The sequence below is a fragment of the Ursus maritimus genome, unplaced genomic scaffold (assembly GCF_017311325.1).
Source record: "Ursus maritimus isolate PB19 unplaced genomic scaffold, ASM1731132v1 scaffold_9, whole genome shotgun sequence".
In the NCBI taxonomy this organism is placed as follows: domain Eukaryota; kingdom Metazoa; phylum Chordata; class Mammalia; order Carnivora; family Ursidae; genus Ursus; species Ursus maritimus.
This window is the reverse complement of record NW_024427107.1, coordinates 70867395-70894373: the sequence shown is the minus strand read 5'-3', so window position 1 is coordinate 70894373 and position 26979 is coordinate 70867395. Positions and strand designations below refer to the sequence as shown.

The 26979-nt window shown below is 43.1% G+C and overlaps 1 protein-coding gene across 3 annotated transcripts in view; it reads right to left on the bottom strand.

Annotated features, from left to right (window-relative positions):
- The window catches only part of EFR3A (EFR3 homolog A), a 106181-nt gene extending 102115 nt beyond the window's left edge, over positions 1-4066 (bottom strand). For all 3 annotated transcript variants that reach the window (XM_040625708.1, XM_040625707.1, XM_040625710.1), the window contains exon 1: positions 3827-4066. Coding sequence is in view for 1 of the 3 variants with exons in the window: in XM_040625707.1 (XP_040481641.1) it covers positions 3827-3836 (10 nt within the window). In the remaining 2 variants the exon portion in view is untranslated. The remainder of the gene's footprint in view (positions 1-3826) is intronic.
- Between the last annotated feature and the right edge of the window lie 22913 nt (positions 4067-26979).

Genomic DNA, 26979 nt, shown 5'->3' with positions numbered 1-26979 from the left:
CAAATTCTGGCTCCTATCTCCTCCAGCCTTATCTCCCACATCATCTCTAATGTCATGTGTCCCATGAGTGGGAACAGACTGAAAGATGAGATCTGGTAGTAAACCAGTGTCAAGCCAAAGGTCACTGTAAGAAAATTCTTTAGCTGTAACTCTGGCAGTACACATAGGTACTGGGTGGAAGGGCGAGGAGGGGCACAGAGAACAAATGAACACAAAAGGATCCCAAGCCAGGAATAGGTCATTTGCTTGTAATGCATTTCTAAATGGAAACACTTCAACCAGCATCCACCTTTTACTTTACAATTCATCAGTATTCTGTACCTCTTTCATAAGAATGGGCTGAAAAATAAATCAACTATAATCAGCCCCATCAGTGGGAAAAAACAAACTTGGAATGACCACATTGCCATAGCCTAACAAATCTGACCAGGTATCAATGCCAACATCTAAGTGAGAAAAGAAAGCCTTAACCACAAATTACTGAAAGTAGTTATTTACAACAATGGTTAAGAGTTTCAGTTCCTCTTAGCCATACACAATACCTTTACGTAGATCAAAAAAGAGCACATTTTACTGGACCTATTTTTAGGCAAACTGTCAGCTATGGAATCCCTTTCACATAAGTAGTTTACTAAAAAGGAAGTCTGTGCCTATACAACCAAATATCTACTGAGCACGTCAGTGAAATCCTCAGCCTTTTTTTCCCAGAGTCCTGTGACAAGACAGAAGCAAAGGCAAAAACGTTAAATTTTCTTGTAAGTTCACATGTCTGACTTAAGATTTGGCTAAGCTTACTTTTGTCTTCATGTCACCTCAGAGAAAAAAGTGGGGGAAGAGGGTAAACTATGATCAACTTAGTGCTGGAAAACCAAAAATAAACCTCATCTATGCTCCTTGTGGTTAAGGAGTATAGGGAGGAGATCAGAATTCAAGTCCTGGTTCTATCCTGTGTGTGACCCTAGCCAAGTTACTGAAACTTACAGAGTCTCAGTCTCCTGATATGAAAAAGGAAAGAAAATCATTGGATTAAGAAGCTTTAACATTTCTTCCACTCAAATTCTTATTCAGGGTTTGAAAATCTTTAACATCAAAATGTTTCTTAATGGTCCTTTGAAACTACAGGAAGAAATAAAGGCCTTTAGAGAAATGATGTATCAAATTATAGGTTTATAGGTTTGAAAAGATCATTTAGTGAAACACTCTTAAAATCTGTGCTTAGTGATTATTGCAAACTACTGGCTGAATATAGTGACATAACCACAGAACTGCTCCTCTGTCGCAGTGGCTTCCAGTCAGGCGTCCTTCCAGGTAGTTGCTTTCTGAAAAAGAGTTTATGGCTCTTCAAAATAATTCCAATGAAGCTACCATTCATGACATAATGCAACTGCTTAGCCTACAGGGGTATATCACGCTCCATCAGATTCTGCTTATTAACACCTTTCAATGACTGAGAGTATCGTTATTCCAAATAAGCAACAAAACCGCAATAGAATAATTCTAGACCTGGAGCAAGGGTCACTTTCAGAATTATAGGCTCTGAGAGACCCTAGTGATCACCTCCAACAGAAAAGCATTACATTTATTCACTGAAGCCTTAAGGATTAACTGGCTGGGCTTACAAATGAGCCTCTGAACTCATTTGACATTTAAAAAAAAAAAAGTTTATTTGGAGAGATTTCTTCCTAAAAACATCCCCAAAGAGGAAAAAGAAATTCCTAAAGAAAATAATAATTTTGCTGTCTCTGCTTATGTTGAAATTTATTCTACATGCAGAGTTTCTGAGAAGTACTACTGTCCGCTGAACTACCGCAGCAATCACAGCAATTTTTGGTGGTTCTGGCCATAAAAGGAGACAAAAGGCAACATGAACACCACTTCACAGGGGTACTACCAGCTGGTACCACACTTTCATGCAATCACAGAAACTGTACCATAATAAATATTAACAACAGTCATGATAGATAATTCAAACATTTCACTTGCCTTCCAACCAGGTCATAAAATCTGCATTCTTAATTATGCAAATACAGTATGGTTCATTTTGCATTGTAAATCATGTATTCTAAAAGAAACAAGTTTCCTAAATCCACTCCATGAAGCTAATCTTAGAACTAAGAATCTGTTTAATTTCATAACATACTTATCTTGCCACTTTACCAAAAAATTCCATTTGAAGTCTTTTTTTTTTTTTTTAAAGATTTTATTTATTTATTCGACAGAGATAGAGACAGCCAGCGAGAGAGGGAACACAAGCAGGGGGAGTGGGAGAGGAAGAAGCAGGCTCACAGCAGAAGAGCCTGATGTGGGACTCGATCCGAGATCGCCGGGATCACACCCTGAGCCGAAGGCAGACGCCCAACCGCTGTGCCACCCAGGCGCCCCTCCATTTGAAGTCTTAACTTGCAAGAACTGGTGTTTATTCCCTCCTTTTCCTTTCTCAGACTGTAAGACTAGCACAATGCTAATCTCAAATATTCCTGAATGACATGAATTCAGAAATAGTAATTATAATTCTGATGATATTCCTCTAGCCTAGAGGCATACAATGAAAATATAAACTGCTGGCATAGTAAATGAATACAAAATTCAAGACCATGAGTTAAGGACACACATCACTGTGTTCAGAAAACAAAATCCACCTTACACATGTAGAAGCAGTTAAAAGTAATCTTTTCATCAAGATCGTTCACAGCATTACATAAACCTTTTTAATACCCAGAAATAATTCCTCTTTACCCACCCGTAGACAAAACATGCATTTGAAGCTGACCTGGAAATTCAGTGTCCCGTATGTCTACCAAAATAAGGACAGTGAAGAGTTACGAATTCAAAGAAATGTGAGCTAATTGGGAGCGTATTTACAAGTGTTTACAGATTTTACAATAGGGAACACTTACTCAAAAGAGCCCTAACTGAAAACAATCTCTAATCAATCATCCTGTTTCCTCCTGCCCAAGATTAGGGAGTCTCCTTAGTTTGCACAGATAACAGATATCTATGGGCCACTGGGTTTAAAGTCACATTGCAATTCTCTGGGTCGTTCTGAAATGTGTCGTTAGTTAATACTGTCCTGCCCAGTTTGTCCAAGTGTCCCCAACATTCAGTGTTTTTCAAACTTTAGAGTCCCTCAATAACACTAATGCCACTTACTATACACGCAGATTCCAGGGCCCAAGCTGCAGAGTCTTACACAGTGTGCGGAGGGAGGAACCCTAAACAGCATTTTTAACCAGCAGCCAGGTGAATCTGAAGCAGGTGCTCCAACAGCCACGCTTTGGGGCACATACGCCTAACAAGTTCCCGAAAGAGCACCTACTTCAGCCACCCCGGCGCGTTACGGACAGGGAGAAAGTCAAGGCTGCGGTAACTTCGAGCGCCTCGAGGAGGGACTCTAGGCCAGGCCCAGATCCCCGAGAACCGTGCGTCCCACCAGGCCATGCCTGGTTCCTGAGGAAGTGAGTAGGTGACGCGACCGCAGTTATTTTCAGCATTTCCACAAAGTTCCCCCTGGCTCTGTAGAGGGCTGGGGAAAGAGCTTGGACTTTGTGAAGTCCCACAGGTCTAGGCTGCTCCAGCTCAGCCACTTACTAGCCTAGCGTCCTTAACGCTCGGGCCTCAGTTTCCCCGTCCGTGCAACGGGCTCACGCCACCCCGCGGATGGCTAAGCCGAAACGAAAGTAACTCGGCGGGTCGAGGGCACTTCCTGGCTCTCCCCCGCCTGAGCCGGCTTCCCCGCCGCCGCAGCGGGCCACCCCGGAGTGCGCGCCGAGCTGGCCGCCGCCTCCCAACGTCCCCCGCCCGGCCCGACCCTCGGCCGGACACTCACGGGTAGGCATGGTGACCCCGAGCCGCGCTCGCCGCCAGACGGAGGCTCAGCGGGGCCGCGCAGGGCGCGCCGACCGCACCATGGCGAGCTGGCGCCGGGCCGCGGAGACCCGGACCAGGCGAAAGGCGAAAGGCCAAGGGAGCGGACGCAGACCCCGCGGCTCACGCAACGAAGCCAGCGACAGCAGCCACCGCCGGCCCAGCTGCGCGCTGGACGCCGCGTTGGGCGTCCACACGCCCTGACGTCAGCACGTTGCCGGCGCCCCAGCCCCGCCCCGGCCCTGCGGCCGAGCTCCGCCCAGAAGCGCTCGGGCGCGGGCGGGGACTAGGGGAGAGCCGTCTGTCGCCTAGAATAACTTGGGGCTCCACATTGCTGTCGCACCCTGGTGATTTAGGTCATATTCATTTCCACGAATCCTTACTCGCGGTGCATTAGCGCTTACACTTGCACCGCTTTATGAAGCTTGTGAGGGTATGCATGATTGCTTTGAGTGCTTGGAATACCCGTGGGCTTTTTTTGTATAAGCTGTTGAACTTGCAGTGCGTTCTACTTCTCTGAAAGCATGGTTGGAGACGCCCTGAGGTCATTCGGGGTGATGGCAGAGCGTTTTCTGAGAGGACAGAAAAGGTAATTTCGTCTTGCTCCACTGGTGACTTTCAGGGACATTTTACGCCGCAGGAGTTACTTTCCGGAGAGGGCGGTTCTCTCCACTTGGCTGAGCCACTTTTCCTGACTCAGTGTCCTCAATAATCGTTGTATCTAATAATCACCAAACTGAGCGGACACTTGGAGCCTAGAGCGCTCAGCAGAGCACACACACTCTGCTAGGCCCCGTGGGCTGTGGACAGCATGTATGGAGAAGTAGAAGGAAGCCGCAGAGGTCTAAAACTGTGTTTCTCAGGGTTCCGGATCTTTAGGAGCCTGATTCACTTGGAACCTGTCGAAAAGCAGGTAGGTCCTGAGCTAAACCCACTGAATCACACGTGGGGTTGATTCAAATAAATACTTAAATTCGAGAAACTTTGTCCTAGAGAGCAGGGCCAGCATTCTGGTTAAGAAATGATAGGCGTGGTACTGAAAGGCCAAGAGAAAGAAGATGAAGATAAGAGCCAGGAAGGGCTTGGGGGAAGTGAGTCTAGAGGTGGACTTGGAGAAAAATAGAATTTGAATTAGCAAAGACCTGGGGAGCCCTTTAAGAGGCTGGGGGAGGGTGGAGGGCAAGGAAGAGGGAGTCACAGAAGCTGGTGAGAGGAGAGGGTGTGCAGTGGCTATATACCAGACCCTCTCTTGCTAAGGGTGAAAGCCAAGCTACCAAGTACTTGGCCAACACTTACTTATCCTTCAATGCACTTCTGCATATTTTTATCATCTATAACATCTTTTCTTCTCCCAGTTTTTGCCCTGAGACGTTTTACAGTATAACTTGCTTTTGCTATAGCACGTTTCCCATTGAATCTTAATCAGACTGTCATAAGTGCTTATATTCCACCACTGGACTATGCACTTCTCAGAAAATGGCAAATACCATAGTCCACATTTATGTATCCCTTTCCGGCACACAGTAGGGGGGTAGAGCATTTTCACTTAATAACTATTTAACAAAGTACTTATTTATTCATTGAATATGGAAAAAAACCAGGTAAAATAGAACTAGTTAATGAACAACCTTGCAAACTTGGAATTTGTCCTTCGAGAAACCATTCTAGGTTCTCTATGAGGACAGTGGCATTAAATAATCAGAAGCAGGGTTCTGCAGAGTGGACAGAATGGCACAGAAAACATGACAGGGAGTCCTTAGGACCGACACTGAAGGGAGTGTTAGGTGCCTGGTCTTAGTGGTGGCTATGGACAAGGAATGAGCTGAATCTTACTGCAGCTGAAGAATCCCTGGGATTTGTTGGCTGCTGGCTTGGGAGCAAAAGAGAGGCATCTGTTAGTTATGTAACTCCAAGGCTGGAAGAAGGAAACGAATGATACTGGGAGAGCAGTAGACAAGTTGGGAGGGAATGCTGTTTTAGGGAAGGGGTGTGAAGAGAGGATGTGCGTTTCTCTTTGACACATTAAGCTTGAGGCGACATCTGAGGGAGACATCCGAGTGAATAGTTCTGAAGGCAGGTGGGCATACCAGGCTGAAGGCAGATGGAGGGATCTCGAGGTTGGAGATTTGGGAAGCTTTGGCCCACAGACAGAAGCTAAAGCCAGGAGTCAGAGAAAGCCTGCTGAGGGAGGGTGTGGAGCCAAAGAGACAGAGATAGAGGAGATCCAAAGGGCACAGTGCCCCGTAAGCTGAAAGAGGATATGATTCCAAAGGACAGACATCTCTGCTTACATTACTCAAAAAAAAGATGCAAATCCCCAAGGCCCTGAGATAGTCTGGCCCATAATGAGTTTGGTTCTTTTTTTTTTTTTTTAATCCCCTTGGTTTTTGGTTTGTGTTATTGCCAGAAATTAAATCAGCAGCCAAAGATTCTGAGGAAGGACAGCTGAAAGTCAGGAATAATAACTTCATAATTGTAGGATCACACACAAATACCTAACTGTTTCCCTGCTTTACACATGAGATCTTGGTAACACAGCTACCATACAGACCCCCTTGCCCTATCAAATCCTCTGGATCACCTTCTGCCTGTGCACCTCCTTCCCCTTTTCTCCGAGAGGACTTAATCTGCCACCACCTTCTTAAGACTTGATCTAGGACTGGTAGCCTCTCCTGGACCACTTCCTCTGTCTCGCAAACACCCTTCCAAACTCTCTGCCAGTTCTCCCGTTTTGAAGCCCCATTTGGGCTGTAGGAAATGGGCTTTATCCATCTGTCAGTCCCCACACTGCCCAGTACTTGTACTTGCACACCCTGTCTTGCTGACCCAGAGATGAGCCAGTCCCTCTTCCAGACAGAATGCCTGCCTGATACTATCAATTAAAATGATATTAGAAAGATCATCATTGCCTCCTATTGGAACATTAGCTTTTGGTCAAATTGCCCAAAAGAGCTGCTTCCAGTTGAGTCCGCTATTTGTTCCAATTTCTCTATCAGGCATGGACACAACTCACTTTTAATTAGCACACGTGTTAGTGTTCCAAGGTAATTGCCAGCACATTGACAGTTTATAGGAATTAATTGCAAGGATGTTTATTTCTCCCAAAAGTTTACTCCCAAAAGATCATCATGATGCAATTTGATGCTCTCATTGCTTAGTTTTCCTTCTTGTTCAGTATTTGTATCAACGATGTGCCCTTTTTGTGTTATTTCATTCCATTTTATTTCTGCCGTTGCTTAAGAATGACTTAGGGATTTCCGGTTCTCACGAGGCGTAAAAAAGCACAGACATTGGATTCAGCAAACCTGAGCTGGAATCCTGCCTTCCCCCTTACCTGACCTTTTGACAGTCCATGACCTCTCTGGGCTTTTCTTTTCCTCAAATTCAAAATCAAGAGACATTCCCTTGGGTTGTGATGTTCTACAAATCTCCTCAAGGCAGTCGTTCTCAAACATGAATGAACTTTGAACTCATCTGGGGAGTTTTAAAGAATATCCATCCCCAGATTCTTTTTTTTTTTTTTAAGATTTTATTCATTTATTTGACAGAGAGATAGAGACAGCCAGCGAGAGAGGGAACACAAGCAGGGGAAGTGGGAGAGGAAGAAGCAGGCTTCTAGCAGAGGAGCCTGATGTGGGGCTCGATCCCGTAACGCCAGGATCACGCCCTGAGCCGAAGGCAGATGCTTAACCGCTGTGCCACCCAGGTGCCCCTCCATCCCCAGATTCTAGTCCCAAGATTCTGATGTAGTTGGTTTACAGCACGACCTGGGCCAGGACCCAGCTTAAAACCTCCCCAGGTAGTTTGTGGGCAGTCAAGTTGAACTCCATTGCCTTAGGAAAGAATTAAGCAAGATGAGGCTCTAATTCAGAGTCACATACCTCATTGAGCCATTTCTGCTGCCAGGCAAGCTCATGCATTTTGAGTTCACTGCCCTCTGAATTCTAGAATAATTTTCTCACTCATGTGCTAGCCAGACTATTTGCAAACACACATGAGAACAAATGAAGAGGATAAACCTCTGATCCAGAAGATCATTACCAACCCTTGCTGGGCCAGCAGGAACACAGTGCAAGGCACAACTTCCTGATCATTCTGTGAGCCAAATATCATAGTCCTCTGTGCTTTGTAAAGACAGCTGCAAATGGATAGGGAGCAAAATCCTGAGATAATTAGGAGCTCTTGATTAAATCAGCCAAAACAGCTGGAAACCTTTCCTTAGAAACACTATCATTTTAAACAATTAGAGGAAAGCATTATCTCTTATTGTTACTTACTAAAATGCTAGCTAGCTTTAGCATTTAACGCAGAATGTAGTGGAGCTGCTAAAAGGAGAGGAAAAATAATACTCTTTTAAATATAGCGGCATTCTCGGTGGTGAGTCCTTTATAAGACTTTTATGACAACCGGAATCAAATCTTATTTATTGCTGTATCTCCTATATATGGAACATATTAGATACTTAGTAAATATTTGAGGGAGAAGACAGGGAGGGAATGGAGAGATAAACATAAAGGACATAGACACAAGAAGCAAACAGGTAAATCAAAGAATGGAAGAGGCTTTTTATGGTAGATTGGAAATAATAGCCTCAATTTCTTCGCCCGGCTATATCCACACTCTTGAAGTTGACCCCTCCCAAAAGAAGTACACTTTCTCCACTTCAGAATCTGGGCTGGCCATACAACTTTGGCCAATAAGACAATGGCAAACATTGTGCAAGCAGAGACTTAGAAAATGTGAAGACTGGGCTCCCTTTTGGAGGAAAGGCCCCAATCATCCCAACCCTTCCAAATGAGACCACCATAAATTAGGCAGAACCAAGTGATCCACCAGTTCAGCAAAGATCCAAGAGTGAGTCTAGCCGAGACCAATAGAAGACCACCCCACTGGGACCAGGCCCAATTGTCAACCCACAGGAACATGGGCTAAATCTTTATTTTAAGCCACTTATTTTAAGTGTAGGGGTGGCTAGTTAGGCATTCCATAATCACGATTACTAGTTACCCCTGCAACTGTAGCTAGCTAATCCCTATTGTATAAAAATCATTATGGGGGGGGGGTGCCTGGGTGGCTCACTTGGTTAAACATCCAACTCTTGATTTTGGCTCAGGTCATGATCCCAGGGTCATGGGATCGAGTCCTGCCTGGGCTCTGTGCTCAGTGGAGAGTCTGTTTGAGATTCTCTTTCTCCCTCTGCTCCCAACCCCACCCTGCTGTGCTCTCTCCCCCCCCCTCTCTCAAATAAATAAATCTTTAAAAAAAATCATTATAGGAGGTATAATTTATCAAGATCTTAATTTGTGCCAAGTAGCATGCTAAGTACCTTACGTGCCTTTTCTGACATTATCCTCACAAAAACTGAGTAGATGAATAGCCCCATCTTTTTACCATGAGGAGCTTAGATTAAAGTCAGGCTAAGTGGCCCTGGAATTGGAATGCAGGTTTGTCGGCCCCCACACCCAAACTCCCAACTATAGAGTACAGAGAGTCAACTAACGACCAAATCAGGGGGCTGGACAGGAGACGGTACATTTAGATTAAGTGGGGCTGGCAACAGTTGTCTCTTTTCCAGTTTGCCTTTCAGAAAGAATTGTAAAACCCTTCAGAAGAGGAATTACGTTTTCCAACCATTTCAAAGACTCATAAGAAAGTCAATAGGGTTTTGTGGGGTTTTTTTAAAGATTTTATTTATTTGAGAGAGAGCGTGCATGAGAGAGCAGCAGAGCTGCAGTGGGAGAGGGAGAAGCAGAGGGAGAGGGAGAGCTGGAGCCCAGGACCCCGGGATCATGACCTGAACCAAAGGCAGAGGCTTAACAGGCTGAGCCACCCAGGCGCCCCAAAAGTCAATAGGTTTTCTATCATTTCTCCTTTTATAGGCTGGAAACTGACTTGCAATTATAACCAGGTGCAAGAGTGCATGAACACGTGGCTCCAGGGGTCCTGAACAGACCAGTTCCAGCCACTAACAACATCCAAAGGCAGAGAGACAGCGGTGATACAACAAGAGAGGGATTTCTTTCAGTGAGGCCAACACCAGGAAGACAGTGGACTAACATCTCAAAGACTGTCTCCAAAGTGCCGGAAATACTTTCAGGTTTATAGAAGGAAAATGTGGGACAAAGGTCTGTGGGTCCCAGCAGGTGGGCAGTGGAGGTCACGTTGATCATTGTCTAGGGGTCACAGGGAGTCTTGCTGGATCAGGGAAGTCCTTTCTGTTTGAGGGGGTAGTTTCTGTTCCCATCACAAGATGCTTTGTCCCCGGTGTCTTTTGCCTGAGTTAAGAGATAAGCCAGACAGAATAAGAAAGGTTGAGGTCAAAATGGAGGTAGGAGAAGTCCTCTTTCACAAATACCGTATAGTTTTCAGATTTCCTCTTGTTTGAGAAGATGGAAATAAATGGTGACAGTTGAATAGTGTTTTCAAATAAGTGAAACTAAGCTTTAAAATATGGCATAAAATGGGACCTGCAATGCTTGTGAGAAATCTTTGTGCATAAATTGTGTCATCCCAGACTTTTAGGTAGCTACTGAGAGTGAGAAAGGCAGAGACATCTGCCTATGAAATTTGTCTCAAATAAGGTAACAGAGTTGCAGTGAGATAATATCACCGCTGATTGAGCTTACCTTGAATCTTGAATGGGGCGAGGGGTAGTTAGTCATAAAGCCAGAATTTTGTGCCTTTGAAGCAGAAACCCAGTTGCAGCCAAACCCTGTTTATATCCAATGAAATGAGGGAGGGGAGTGGCAGACCTGCTTGGAAATAATGGAAAGGAAGGAGGGAAGGAAGGAAGGAAGGAAGGAAGGAAGGAAGGAAGGAAGGAAGGAAGGAAAGAAGGAAGGAAAGTAAACATCTCACAAGCAGGTGGCTAAAAGCAGTTGTGTAACACCGGAATGTTGTGTAACACTTTATAGGAGAATAAAGGGGCTATATTTTGGTTAACACTTTGAGTGGTCTGTAGGTCCTGGATTTTCAACTACAGTATGTATTTATTTTACAAGAGCAACAATTAGGGGCGCCTGGATGGCTCAGTTGGTTGAGCGTCTGACTCTTGACCTCAGCTCAGGTCTCGATCTTGGGATTGTAAGTTTGAGCCCCACGCTGGGCATGGAACGTAGTTAAAAAAAAAATACATAAGTAAATAAGTAAAATAAATAAAAGAGCAAGAATTAGGCCTAACCCAGCATTTTTGGTACTACTTTTGGGGGGAGGGGACATGGGAAATTTCCTCACATCAACAAGCAATTCTCTGGATACCAACTGGGTTTCCTACAATTCAGCTCAATTCCGACACTACCTGGAGATAGTGACAGTTTCCGTGGGTTAAGAGCTCAGTCCTACCAGGCTGCTCCCCAGAGCGCACCGTCCCCGGCTACAGACGCCAGTCACCAGTGGCAAGCCTAGGCTATTACCTGTGCTTCTGCCTGACACAGGAAAATTTAAGAGACTCCATGAAATACTGCTTTTTCTGCTCCTTTTCCTGCTTCTGTTCTTGCTAGGACCCGCACCTCTGCCTTATACATGCATTACAGAGCAGATAATGTCCTCCTTGTCAAGGTCAAGGACTTAATGACGTCTTTGGAGTCTTCCAGCACAACGGATAACATCTAAGGAGTGACTGGGTGGGGTCCTCATGAACTTTCCAACACCACTGCCTCATGGAGACCCCTGGCTCCTGGGCACAAGTGACTTACGGAGAACACCTAAGCACTGGTCTCGTTCTTGGATGTGTGAGATGACACGTGCACCAGACCACAAGCAAAGAGGAGACTCTACTCCTTTCCCTCCTGAGTCTCCCAGATGCTCTATCTACATTCTATGCCTTCAAAAAACTCTGCTCTCAATTCTTCTCAGCTCACATTTGATTTCTATCTTGTGCAAAGCCAAGGACCCTCTTGGCTGGTCCTGCGGGGTCCCTTCTGGGTCCTGCGCCTTGGCCTGCCTGCATCATGACCCCTTCTTGGCAACTCAATTCAGATGCCAGTTCCAGGTCCACATTATTCCCTGTACTTCTGACCAACTGGCTATAAATCAGAAGTTCCCATGATCCCCTCCTTTGGCTTAATTTGCTAGAGTGGCTCACAGAACTCAGAGAAACATTTTATTGACAGCTCACTGGTTTACTATAAAAGAATATAACTCAGGAATGGCCAGTTGGAAGAAATGCATAAGGAAAAGTGTGGAGAAAGGGCTCAGAGCTGCCCTCTCTAGGCACACCACTTCCCCCAAATCTCCCCGTGTTCGCCAACCCAGAAGATCCCCAATCCCTGCCCTTTTGGGTTTCTATGGAAGCTTTGTTACACAAGTATGGTTGATTAACTCATTGGCCACCTGTCATTGAGCTTAACTCCAGCCTCTCTGCCCTCCCTGGAGGAGGGGGGGGGTACTGAAAGTTTCAACCCTCTAATCACATGGTTGGTTCTCTTGGCAACCAGCCCCCACCCTTAGGTTATTTGGGGCTTTCCAAAAGTCACCTTATTGACATAATAAAATACATATTTATCTCATTCATCACAGGAAACTCCAAAGATTTTAGGAGCTGTGAGCCAGGGACCATAGACAACCACCAAATAGAATATACTAGTCATCTGAATGACCAAATACATATATTTTTTATAAATCAAAGTATCACACCAGAGAAATAAATTCCCTATATTTTTGGCTAATGCCAAAAACTCAAATTACCATGCTATATCCGAAACATGCACTAAGTTAATACAGAAGTGCTGGGAGCATCGGAGAGAGCAAATACATCCTACTGTGGAGGTATCTAATGCGAGATTGAGAAATGCTCAGGGCTCAAAGAGTCAAGCTAAGAAATTAGAGCACCAGATTTGCTCAATTCTAAGATTTATGTTTTTTGCTTTTGAATGTTTCTGGAATAAGGATCCACCTGATGTTTGATGTCAGCTGTGATTGGCCAGCCTTGGAAGGAGAGGTATAAGTTTCTGCCTTAACCAAGTAGATCCTAGACAATTGTTTTGGCATTAACTGCATTAATAGGACTGCACACGGTTGAATTTTAATGTGAATTTGTATTCCTAGCTGTTGCTTAATGAGCTCAAAAGGACTAGACTAGAATATAGCATTAAAACAAAAGCTATTATGTGTGCAGATAATAAAACTAAAAACAGTAGAAATGGCCCATCTCCTCAAGTAGATCATACATCTATTTAGAATATGGATAATAACAGCAATGAGAATTTTCAAAGTTAGAAGAATTAGTGTGATGAAATCATGCAACAAGCTATCATTCATCATCCAGAGTTCCATTTGTAAATGTTTCCAACTGGTTCTGAGACAAACTGTTTTACTTTCAGCAAGAGGAAATTCAACTAAGCAAAAAAATATATAACACACATGCACACACGATGCTATTGATGAAGGATCACTGAGCTCAGTTGTCAAGAAAAATTCTTGAGGGGTGTCTGGGTGGCACAGCGGTTAGCGTCTGCCTTCAGCTCAGGGCGTGATCCCGGCGTTATGGGATCGAGCCCCACATCAGGCTCCTCCGCTATGAGCCTGCTTCTTCCTCTCCCACTCCCCCTGCATGTGTTCCCTCTCTCGCTGGCTGTCTCTCTGTCGAATAAATAAATAAAATCTTTAAAAAAAAAAAAGAAAAAAGAAAAATTCTTGAGACCTTTTATCGTGCAAAAAAGTTTTTTTTTATTACAGCTTGAGGACAGGACCCATGGACAGAAATGATTGCACTGGGACTGTGAGGAGTGACTGATTGTACAGGGTTTTTTATCTTACGAAGGGGAAGATTAGGTTAGGTCTCCGGAAAATTGATTATGTAGGTTCCTGGCGGTCTGGCTGTTATCAAGATTGTGTTTTTCTTGTAAATCATTAAGACAGTGCCAAACCGATAGAGTTTCGTGTCCTCCATGACTGTGATCTTTATCAGTTGACCATTTGTTTTTTCCTTCCTTTGTTCCTTGGCAGTCATGAGTGCCTGAGAAATATCACACATATCCCACTCCCACCTTGGGGAGGGATATGTGGAGTGTCAGTTTGCCTTTTGCCCTCAGCTTGCCTTTTGTTGTCTCATCACTATGAACGTAATCAGATAGTAAATATAGCTAAAACTCTTGCATACATTGATTAGCCTCAAAACACTACTATCGAAAGCGAAAGTTGCAATAGAGGCCAAGATCAAGTTCAGGAAAATCAGCATGTCTTCATGATTATCCACATAGCTGTTGAGAGACAAATGTGATTCAAAAGAACTTTTGGGTGCTGAATGTGAAAGCTTAAAGTCAAACTTAGATTGTGAAATTAATGGGAAAGTACACTATAATTATATGGATAAATATATGCTCTATTGGTTGATTTTTAAAATAAAGTACCTTCATTGAGTTTCTTGTTTCTCCCCAAAACACTATGATTAAGTCAATCACTTATCTTGCAATTGATGACATTTTACAATTGAAGAAATGCAATACATGAAATTATATATATAAGGTATATTAAAGACAAAAGTTTTATTGGGCTGGGGCACCTGGCTGGCTCAATATGTAGAGCATGTGACTCTTGATCGTGGGGTCACCAGTTCAAGCCCCATATTGGGCGCAGAGCCTACTTAAAAAAAAAAAAGTTTTATTGGGCCAAATATAGGAAAAGCAAAAAAACAAATTTATCTATCACCTAATTGATGGAATTGTGGATCTTAGAACTACTGCTCAATTAAATACCTGCTCAATACAAGACAATTTGTTGGATTAAAAAAACCTGTATCTACAACTAAGCATATCTGATTTGGAAGTATCAGAAAGCATTTTAATCTAGTTTAAACACACACAAAGAAGGAATTTATTATGAGACTATAAGGGCAGGATGCAGCAAGCTCAAAATGACTTGCAATTAAAAGGAAAGTCAACAGGATCATGGAAAGTAATGTGTCTTCCTCGTGGCTCTCTCTTGCCCATCCCTCCGCAGACCGATTATTTTGCTATGCAGTTCACACAACCACAGATGGTCATTCCATAACTCTTGAATTTTATTAGTTTCTGTACTCAAAAATACCAGCAACTCATGTTGAAATCTTCTCTGTTCATTCTAGTTCCAAATTCCCAGGACAATATGATTGGTGCAGGTTGGAGTGGGGGATACTTCTCGTTTCAATCAACTGTAGCCGTTACACAAATGGTACATCAGTGTACATGTTTGCTATGGTAATGCTGCACAACACACCACCCCAATCTCAGAGGCGTAACACAACAGCCATGCATAGTTCTCATGAGTTTTTGGGTCAACTGGATGGGTCTACTGATCTGGGTCAAGCTTGACTGGATTTGGCTAGATGGATCTATGCGTATGTGGTCAGCTGGTGGGTTACCAGCAAACGGGGTGGTTTAGGATGCCCTCGTCTGAGACAGTTTGGATCTGATCTACCCAGTCTCTCATCCTCCAAAGAGGCTAGCTTAGGCTGATTCACATGACAGTGACAGAGTTCGGAGAGAGAAAGTGCTAAGGTGCAAACACTTTCTCAAGCCTTGGCATGAGTCCAGTTTACTACCACCCAATTGGCCAAAACAAGTCATGTGACAGAGCCCAGTTTTAGAGTGACACAAGCTACAATGTTACAGGGAAAGGTGGTGGATACAGGGAAGCCATTAATTGGGACTCTCAATGTAATTAATTTACCACAGATGGACAGTACATACCTCACTGCTGAGGACCACACCCGTGGGTAAAAGGCACAGCTAAGATGATGATTGTGAGTTAGGCCACTAATTCTCAACACAGTCTCATAGTCTTCCTATGAGATAGGAAACCGAGGCATGGAGGTGTCAGGGCCAGGATTCTACACCATTAACTTAAAGAGAATTTTAGCCAGTGTAGGAAATGATCGGCAATGGTACATAGAAAGAGGGGAATCAAAGAGGCATGTTTGGTAGATTCATATAAAATGGTCTTAGGGAAAGAGGACCCAGACTCAAAGATTCAAATACTCTTTGTGTACCCTTTTGCAAAGTTGGGGCATTGTGTCCACCTATCTATTCCCTCCCTTCCCCCAACCATTAGGGACTTTTTCCAAATAAGTCACTACTCTGTTCAGCAATTGAAGCACATACCTAATTCTCTTGGCCCCAGTCCTGAGGTTCACTGAGCATTCTTGGTTTGGTTTCTCATCTATATGTGCTACAAGAAAGAATGCACTGATAAGGCCAGTGCAAACTCCTGGCCTTCCTGACAGTTGTTTTTCCTACCACGTGGACATTTGATTTATATACTTCAATCACTCATGATTGTAGTTAGGGTGAGTAAATAGGCCAGGGAACACCAAGTCATGCCACATCACTGCTTTATTTTTGGATAAATTAGAAACTGGTATTACATGATCTCATCCCCCTGGCCACCACTAACTGAACAAGACTTGAACTTATTCATTGTTGCATGCATTCATTCATTTAAAAAAATGTATTCAGTACTTACTATATGCCAAGCCTCCAATAGGTGCTGGGATAGACACAACCAACCATCACTAATTCATGGTGATTACAGGGTAGTAGGGTAGACAGTAAATAAGTACATGAGCAAATATCTAATTATGAATTGTGTGAACTGCTGTAAAGCAAATATTGTCCTGTGATAAAAAGAAATAGGAGTAAGGAAAAGGAGGTCTGCGTATCAGATGGAGGAGCTGGAGAAGACCTCTCCATTGGCTTACCAAAGTCCAGGAAGTGGGTGGGTGTGGTTCATTGCAGGTGCAGGCTATAAAAGGAGGCATTCTTCATAGAGGACTTGACAACAATAACAACAACAACAAAATTAAAAGTCTGTTTGCTAAAAAAAAAAAAACAACAAACAAAAAAAACTTGATCAGTCAACTTCCAACTCTTGATTTTGGCTTGGGTCATGATTTTAGGGTCATGAGATCCAGACCCTCATTAGGTTCCGCACTGGGTGGAGCCTGCTTAAGAGTCTCTCCCTCCCTCTCCCTCTGTCCCTCCCCCAACTTGAGTTCATGCAAGTGAGCTCTCTCTCTCTCTCTCTCTCAGACAAAGTGTGTTTGCTTTTATTATGATCATGTACCGGCTATTATAAACAATGTCAGTAATGAAATACTCTCTGAAAAAGTTTTTTGTTGATTCTAATCAATTTCTATGGTTACTGGGAGTTCTAATAATTTATATGCGACCTGTGACTACTGTGAGTTCTAATAATTTATATGTAATTAGCACATTTTTATTGCTTATCCTTTAATAAGCATAATATTCGATATAGAATACTTTTAAGAACTACCAGTTATAGAAATGGACCTCCATACATATGGACACAGTTATACACATTCATTCTGAGGGTGGGTTCAGAGTGATTCTGAATTACGTGAGCTAGCTTCTGGTTCAATTACCACCCCCAAATCCTGTGGTAAAGCATACCTCCGTAATCAAATAGTGAAATTGAATTGAATGATAGCACCATGATGGTGAAAACTAAGAAATCGTACTTGAGGGATTTCAATTCTAAATGACATCTTGGAGTTTTTATTTGTGTTTAAATTTTAAAACAGTGAATTGTGAGCTCTGCTACATAATAGTGTTTGGAAGTGCACATTTCAGTTGGTACGTGAACTATTTTAGTGATTTTGAATGATATTTTTAAAGATCCTTTTTATATTATTTGCTTTATTTTTCCAAAATATTTTATTTACTTTTTTTTCAAGATTTATTAATTTCTTATTGGAGAGAGAGAGAGAACATGCATGCATGGGGGGGGGGGAAGGACAGAGGGAGAGAGAGCATCTCAAGCAGACTCCCCGATGAGCACGGAGCCTGATGACACAGGGCTCGATCTCACGACCCTGAGATCAATACCTGAGCCGAAACCAGGAGTCAGACGCTTAACCAACTGAGCCACTCAGGCATCCCTAACGATTTTATTTTTTAAATAATCTCTATACCCAACATGGGGCTCAAACTCACAACCCCAAGATCAAGAGTTGTACACGCTACCGACTGAGCCAGCCAGGTGTCCCTTAAATTAAAAGTTAAAAAAAATCAGTCAAAATTTTATTTTATTTCATTGATTATTAGATTATTAGTAAAAGTATTTTTGTTATATAGATAAAGATTGTTTAAAAATGATCAGCTCCAGGGGGACACGCTGGAGCCACTGGGTTTCTCTGAAGTGATCATCTCTCCAAGAGGAAGGTAAAGTTCAGGAGGACAAAGGTGGGGGCTTCCAGGTCTGGCTTCCCTAACCATGTGAAGTTTTCCACTCCAACTGTCAACCTCAAAAATTTGGGGTTTGCTTTTTTAAGGAAGATGGTGATCTCTATTTCACAGAAGTCTCTAATGAGGAAAGGAATACGTCCTTGCGTTTGGTGATCAATGATCACTATTAAGGGTGGAGAGAGCATTTTTACCTGAGCAGTTTAGAAAGTGAAGAAAATACAAAGTGGAGAAGCAAGAAGTCTACAGGAATAGGCATTTAACAACAAAATGAGGAGGAATCTACTCTCCCCAAGATGGGATTATCTGGCCCCAAACCCTAGTGATTCATGAAACATGGCAAATGAAATTCTCCATTTTGCTATTAAGCTTAGTTTCAATCTAATCGTCCAAAACCACAGTGAAGTTTGTACACTTTCAAACGGTACCAGAAAAGACAGGCTTGGTGGGATGCAGAAGGAACAGAAGGGGCCGTGCAATGACTCAGGTGAACAAACACAGCATGAAGAATGAGCTGTGGAGGAAAAGGAGAGAGAAAAATGTCCTTGATTTTGTTAATATGGTTGTTCATTCACCATGGAGGTAAAGTAATACAATTTTATGTAACTAAACAGGTGCCCGAGTTTACACATTTAATAAGTCTGTTTTAAGATTGCCTAATTTAATCGCAAACCTTTTCAGAAGAGTTTCCCCCATAGTTATTTCTTCTAATAGTCAATAAAATTCTTCCTCGCATAATCTGACCTACTTTACTTGCTTTATAATTGTGCTAACAATAAAATAAAGCACGCTTTCCCCGGTCGTATTAAGACATATGATGTTAATAACTTTAGTATAATCTCACATAAACCAACTACAATTTCCAAATGCTGTTATAATGATGCAGAGTGGTAGAAAATAGTTTTTGATCACAGGAACCAAAAAATCTTTGCAGGTTCCAAAGATTCCAGCTGGAGAATAAAATACAATCTGTCTAATGGAAAAGATGTGTTTTTAAAAGACATGCATGCCAATTATAGAGAATCTGGAAAACGCAGAAAAATATAAAGAAGAAAATGCCAGTGATGTCTAACTTACCTCCCTCTTACTCAGAAATAACATTTGCTTCAGTATCAGGAGAAAGTCGTGCCGTGGACTTCAAGAGACTCTAAATGTGCAGAAGACAACAGAACATCAAATGTGTTTTCATTATTGTTTGATTGATTTCTCCCTCTCTCAACCGTGAGCTCCATGCCGGCAGTAATATACCTGCATTCACTGTTGTGAGCACGCTGGGCAAAGATCAGCACTAATATACAGTTGCGGAGTGAACAAAAGTCTGTTTCCTTAACCATGAAGCATTTCGGTTCTCATGATCTCTGTGCTTTATATCCTCCAGGTGTGATGTCTCGTTTCCTGCAGAATTCTCATCTGACATTATGTCAAGACCCTTGATCATTCTGGTCATCTTCTCCTTCCTTTGTTTTCTTTTCCTTGTCTTCTGTTGCTTTTCCTCCTCCTCTTGCTCCTCTAGCTTTCCTTTCTTCTCTTCTCACTGCTCTACATCTTGCAATATCTCTCTGAGAGCATCGTGTCCCCAACAGAAGGCATTGCTCCAAGTACTGCCCTGGATGTGACAATAATCAAAGGTAAGCCTGATGGATTTACTACCTTGCAAGGAGCTAGACACAATACTCAGGGTGTTGCTTACGTTCTTATCATTTTTAGGCTTCCCTGCAGCCCTGGGAGGTGCATACTAACATTTCATCTTTTGGGAGATGATGCTGCTGAGACGGCGGATGTGTGCTCCGGAACTCACTCTTTCATCAGACTTTTCCAAAGTGCTTAAGAACCTTTTTTATTTTTTTGTCTTTACGTGGTTATCCCAGGCTGTATGGAGAACAGAGGCAAATGAGAGATTTCAGCACATCTGATAGGAGGTGTTCGCCTGCAACAGACTTTGTGGTCTGACTGTCACTCATTACGTCTTTCCACCATCCTTTCTCTGGAAATGGATGTTCTGCTGAATCCTGCCAGGAGGCTTTTAAAAATGAGGGGAGGCAGGCGCCTGGGGGGCTCAGTTGGTTAAGCGTCTGCCTTAGGCTCAGGTCATGATCCCAGGGTCCTGGGATGGAGCCCTGCTCTCTGCTCAGTGGGGAGTCTGCTTCTTCCTCTACCCCTTCCCCCTGCTCGTGATCTTTCTCTCTCTCTCTCTCAAATAAATAAATAAATAAATAAATAAATAAATAAATAAATAAAATCTTTACAAAACATGGATGGGGGAAAGAATGCAAAATTGATGGCTGTGAACCCCTGCTTTCAGAGTCTCTGTGTTGAAGACTAATCATTAAGAAGGTCCAGATCAACTAAGGAAACCAGCTCCAAGTTTCCGAAATTCAATTTGAATCGCAACTAAAAGGCATTTACCAATCCTGGAAAAAGCAGAAAGACAGTGTCTGGATTGCTTTTACTGTGAAAGCTGCAGGTCAGTAATAGGTCAGAGGCGTGGGGAAGTCAAGGCGGGAGAGACAGCTTGCACCTGCAGAAACAGAACCCAAAGGCAGTTACGCACCCAGGCTGGTGCTCCACAGAAATGGAACAATGGGTCCCTGCAGATAGCATTCTTCGCGCCTAACCATTTGGTTTTAATCTTGACAATGTTCTGTGAAAGAGGTCCCTGTGGTCAACAAATACAGAGCTTTCAATTATACCATTGAAATGGGAAAAAAGTAGGCACAGAACCCAACATGGCATCCCCCGAACTGAACACTGGAATGAAATGCCCGGTGAACCACGGTCAAAGCTTAGAAATGACTTGGAACAAATGAAAAAGTCCTGGTACTGCCCTCATATAATTTCGTGTGTATTGGCTTTAAACTGCAGGGAAATTATCTGTGGAGTGTGTAAACAGAAGAAAATGATTTTAGAAGCAGTTAGAGAAAAATATTCAATTCATTTTGACTGGGATGTATTGCCTCCGGTTTGTTGTTTTTACTTTATTTAAACCCCCATCTGTCTAAAAAGTGATTTAAGCAGGAACGTGCATGCCTCGCCCCTCGTGCGAAAAGTAACACCAGGTTCAGGAGGGGATTTCAGAGACGGAACGGGCCCCAATCTCCCAAGACGCTCACCACATGGAAGAAGAGGTTCTATGTCTCAGGTCTCAGCTTACAAGAACAGGAGACATTTGTTTTGGTTGTATCTTGTTGTAGAGAACCTTCTCTCAACACTTAGTGGCTTAAAACAATAATTCATTATTACTGCTCATGGTTCTGCGATAACTGGCTCAGCTGGGGGCCTGGCCTGGTCCCTCACGGGATCATATTCTGATATTGGCCGGGGCTGTGTTCACCTGAGGGGTTTCTGGGCTGGACATGGAGGATGGCTCCTTCCCATGGCTGGCAGCTGGCACTGCTGTCATCTGGGACCTCAGCTGGGCTGACGACCAGAGTGCCTACTCGTGTGAAACACAATTAAAAACAAAATCTTCTATCCCAGAAACCCTCTCCACAGGGTAGTAGAGTAAGAAAACAGTTTTATTGTTGAATCCACACTAAACCGGAATGTGGTCTCATCCGAGGCACTCTGCGGAGAGATGGCAAAGAGAAGTCTCATTAATATGGCCGAGCAGACAGAACCTGTGGAGTATCCGTTCTCAAGGTGAAGAGCAGCTAGTCCTCAGGTCAGAGGACTCGATGGCGCTACTTGTCACATACATTTCATCCTAACTTTACGTGGTAACTGGGTGCACGTCTGTGATGGCTAATTGATTTCGTCCAGAGGAGTAATGAACTTCTGATATCTCTATGACGGGAGATTATCTTGCAACTTGGAGAAAGGTACCCACTCAAGTTAGGTTCCTACCCTCTAAAAGAAACAGAGACAGAGAGAAGGAAGGGGGGGGTAGGGAGGGAGCACGGATGGGGATAGAGGCAGGGGAGACGCTGTCTCACTTGCTGTTCACATTTCAAAGAAATGGCTCCCAGGTCCTTGAGAACATCTGTCCTGGGTCATAAAGCTGACTAAAGACCTATCTAGTTTTCAAAGGAGTTTATATACACTTCAAAGAGAGGAGCACGTACTTATAATTACATGTTTTCTAAAGTAAATTCTCCAAGATTGAGAAGGGTAGAGGCCTTCTTTACTTTCAGCCAGGAGAATCTGGCCGCCTCTTTTCCATTTGATTCGTTCTGACGCCACACAGCCACTCCACATGGCTTAAACTTCTTACAGTGTGACAGCCAGTTTCCAAACCTGGCTTCCCCAAGAGCCAGCAATCCTAGGGCACGGGCAGAAGCTGCGAGGATTCTAGTGACTTACCCTTAGAAGTCACGGAGTATCGCTCAGTCACATTTTGTGGGGAGGGAGGCACAGGGCTAGCCCTTCCTTCAAGGGAAGGACAACACCAGGAGGTGAGGCTCACGTCTGGAAAAATCAATACCATGTGCTGGTAGCCTCCTTCCATTGCTCACTTTTGAATAGACCTCTTGTCCTGGTGCACCTGGTCGGTGGAGCTTAGGTCCCATGGCTGAGTCTTGCTGGAAAGGAGGCTATGGCAATGGGATAATGCCTTCTTTCTTGGGCTGATGGAACTCATAAGGTGTTACCCCATGTGGGATTACCCAAATCCGATTGCTGGAAGTCTGTGACTTCTATCTTCCTCTGCCTCTACATCCACTCTCATGATCGAGTTGCAACGATTTTATGGAAAATAGCCATCTTTCTCATGCCAGTTGCAAAAGTTGTTGTGCACACATGGATGAAACGTGCCTCCTGAGTAGGATGGTAGAAATGGATATTTAAAAATCTGCTACTTTATTCTGTTGTTTTAAAAACGAATAGTAGAACGGTTTCTTGCCATCTGGTGGGTTCATCCTGTTTACTGAACTTGAGACAACTTTTCTTTGCCTCAGTATCCCCACTGGTTTAAAACAGGGTGTGGACTACATGGCCTCTGAGATTCTGCCCCACCGTATCACTGAACAACTTTTTTTTTTTTTTTGAAGAGAAGATGGGGGAAAAAACAGGAAATCTGTGTCTGAGTCCTTATAGATTAGACAATCACGAGCTCTCAAATGCAGAGATTTGGTGTATTAGTCAAGCACTAATCCCCTTTTCACAGAGACTGGAACTGGATGCACTTCCAGCCCTGCCAGCTGAGGCCATGCCTTTTTTTTGTGCCTTGCAGTAAATCGGTATTGTCAGAATTTCTGATTATCATAACTTCCCAAAATAGAAGCTCATTATTCTCTTCCCATTCCAGGCTCACCAAAATTGTGTCTGATTAAAACTTTATAGGCAATAAAGAGAGCCTTGAGCAATTTTTATCTCCCCCTGCCATTTACTCTGTTTTTCTTCTTAAAAATTTTTGTACGCATCAGAGCTGTTTTTTTTTTCTGTATACCATACAGCTTGCATAGGTTATGAGAGATGGTTGGATTATTAAAAAGATGTTGAAAACCCTTTATTGCCCTCGTGTGCTGTAGGAAGTTAAACAACACAATGTCTTATAATGATTCTCTGAGAGCTGTTGAACTCCACGGAAGCATCTTTGTAGAGGAACAAAAGCCTACGGGCATCTTTGTCATCAATATGTCCTCACCTTCATGTGAATGAGAAGAAAGAATAAAGCCACAATAATGAGAGTACAGCCTCACAGCAGTTTTATTCTGAGTGGTATCTCAAATGATCCTCTGGAAGATCTCTCTCCAAACCATGTACAAAGATATTTTTGGACTGTCTATATATTCGTAATCTTGCTACAATGTTATTGCACCATGAACAACAACAATGAAATCTTACCATGTTTTAACAATGGAAATCTCCAAGAACTTAGTAAAAGAATAAAGAGCATTTGCTGAGGTCGTTGAGTTTCAGGAATACTTTAAAAATACTTTCTTCTGTTCTCTAGAGGGAGACTTGGTGGTGGGTGATGGGAAATTTGGGGTCCAGGAGTGAGTGGTCAAGAAAGAATTTTTGAGATGTCTTTGGTGCAAAAAGTGGTTTTATTAAAGTGTGGGGACAGGACCCTTGGGCAGAAAGAGCTGCATTGGGGTTGTGAGGGGTGACTGATTATATACTTTCAAGTTGGGGGGGGGTTAGGGATAGTGTAAGTCTCTAAGGAATTTGGAAGCAAGGTTTCCAGGATCTTGAGGGACAGCTGTTGTTAGGATAAGGTCATTTACTACTGTCTAGTAAAACCTTAGTCATGAGACCCTTCAGATGTGCAGCAGTTGGCCATATGTTTGGAGGATGATTGCTAACATATTTCTTGGGGGCGGAGGGTAAAGATAAAGGAAGTCTCCAAAGGGATTTTTAGTATGTTAAAGTAGACTTACAGGATCCTGGGGGTCAGGCTAATGTCAAGCTACGGTTGCCTTTTCCCTCTAACAAAGTATTCACATTGAGGCAGTTGGGCTCCCGGAGGAAGGTCACTCTGCCTGTCTCAAGGACTTGTCAATGGGCTATAAGTTATAAGGAAGTTGAATTTTTTCCTAATTTCTTTTGCCTTTGTTCTCCATGTCAGTGAGGATGAAACTGCGGGAAAGAGGAGTCCACATCACCCAGAAGCAGTGTCAGTTGCTTAGAGTAAAAGTTGGGAGTGTAATATATTCCCAGCAGTCAAGTAATTTTCCAGAAAAGCATATGTTCAGGGTTTTAATAGAAGTCCAGGAACCTAGTAATTTTTTTAAGAAGCATATTAGCTGGGCCTCACAGGTGGTTTCCTCTGGTTCAGGCTGGTCAGATCGTTTCAGAAAAGTATATTCTCCTTTTGCGTTTCTCTTTGGACAAACATTTATTGAACACCAATTATGTTCCAGATACTGTTCTAGGTACTAGAGGGAAAGGAGTAAAAAACAAACAAACAAAAAACCTCAAAATGATGTGCTCTCTGTGCTCAGGGAGCTCATAGTCTAGTTGGTGAGAAAGATAATGAATAATTAAGCATTTAATAAATAAGACAATTTCAGATATTGATGAGTGCTGTAGAAGAAGGAGAAGGAGGAGGAGAAGAAAAGGAAAGGGAAGAAAAGAAAAGAAAAGAGAAAAGAAAAGAAAAAGAAAGAAAGAAAAGGAGAACCTCCCTAACATCGTAACATTGAATCTTTATTTGTAAAAAAAAGATTTTACTATCTACTTAAGTAAGTAATAGATGAAAAGAGCCTGAGTGTAGCAAAAGAATAATGCCCCCCCACTTGGTAATAATAATATTACCTCAGCACGAGATGGAAGCAAAGGATGGACAAAGATATCCAATTTGTGCAATCCAGTTTTGTGCAAATAGCTATAATTTATCAAGATTCTGCTACAAAGGCATAAAAAAAAAAAAGCACCAGAAATGGTTATTGACCCAACCCCAGCACATTCTTCACTTGTGAGGGGATACTGGGTATACTAGCCAGCCCCTTGACCATAGGCCTAAGAAATCCAACGCTACTCTGGTCTGTCCCCACCTGCATACATATGGGGATCATTTATTACACATTTGCTCCTAAGCACCGGGCACTAGGCACTTAATGTGCACTTTTTCAGTTAATCCTTACAAGAACCCCCTGGGGTAGGGAACAGACACCTCCTTTTACAATTGAGGACCTTGAAGCCCAGAGGGCCGACAAATTGCTTCGCATATGGATAATAAGTGACAACTGTGGGACCAGCACTCAGGTAGGTCTAACTCCAAAGCCAAGTGCTGTATACAGGCTGAGGGCATGGCATGGCGAAAAACATCGAGAGCGGGAATCTCAGGACGCTGGCAAGGTGAATTAGTGGTCTACCAACGAAGTAAGTCTTTAGTCTATTATCTTACTTATTTTGGTTTCCATGGTTACCCACCAATGGGTCTAGCAGCATTTTAAAAGGTGCAATAGTTGGGGCACCTGGGTGGCTCAGGTGGTTAAGCGAATGACTCTTGATTTCAGCTCAGGACATGATCTCAGTGTCGTGAGAATGAGCCCCGTGCTGGGCTCTGTTCTGGCCTCTGTGCTGGCCTCTGTGCTGGGCTCTGTGTTCTCTCTCCCTCTGCCCCTCCCCCTCCCTCATCTGCTTGCATGTGCATCCTCCTCTCTCTCAACATAAAATAAACAAACAAACAAACAAACAAATAAATAAAAGGTGCAATATGCACTAGAATGATCTGAATCCCTCCAGCCTTTTTAGAGGTACGGTAGTAGTAAGGTAGCTATAGTGACAAAAGATTGGCTTTGAGGTCTAGTAATCGTGGGTTCATAACCTGATTTTATTGCTTGTTTGCCAAATGACATTTTCACACCTAAGGTTTAGTTTGGTCCCCTGTAAAATGGGGTACTGATTGTCTGCCTCCCAGAGTGTTTGTGAAGATTAATAACACTGTCTCTGAATCATCAAGCACGTTCCTTCATTTCCCCTGTATTTATCTAGAGCCTAGTGTGTACCAGGCATTATTCAAAGGGCTGGGGCTACAGCATGGGAAACACAGCTCTATCCTTGGGATCCGATGTCTTGGGACAAGACATAATAAACCAATGAATTAAATGTTTAGCAAGTTACATGGTGGGAAGAGCCATGGAGGGAAAGCAGGAAAGGGATATGGGGCCCTGGGTTGAGGGGTGGTTTCAGTGTTAACTTGTGGGATGAAGGAAAGCCTTATTGAGAAGAGGGCACTTAAGCAAAGACCTGAAGGTGTGAGGGTGAGAACCAAGTGAATATTGAAGAGAAAGAGTTTCCGGTTTGAGGAAATATCAGTGGAACATTCTCAAGGCAGGAGCGTCCTCGTATGTTCTAGAGTGGCGGGGAGGTGGGTAAGGCTGGAGCACCGATGAGGTGCAGGAGGAGATGAGGTCAGAGGAGGGCTGAGGGGAAAAGGAAAATTAGCCATAACTGTTTGTTAAGAAATAACTGCTGTTAAACTTCATGCACATTCTTCCAGAATTTTAGGCATGTGTACATGTGGGAATGCATACACATACAGATATTTTTCTCT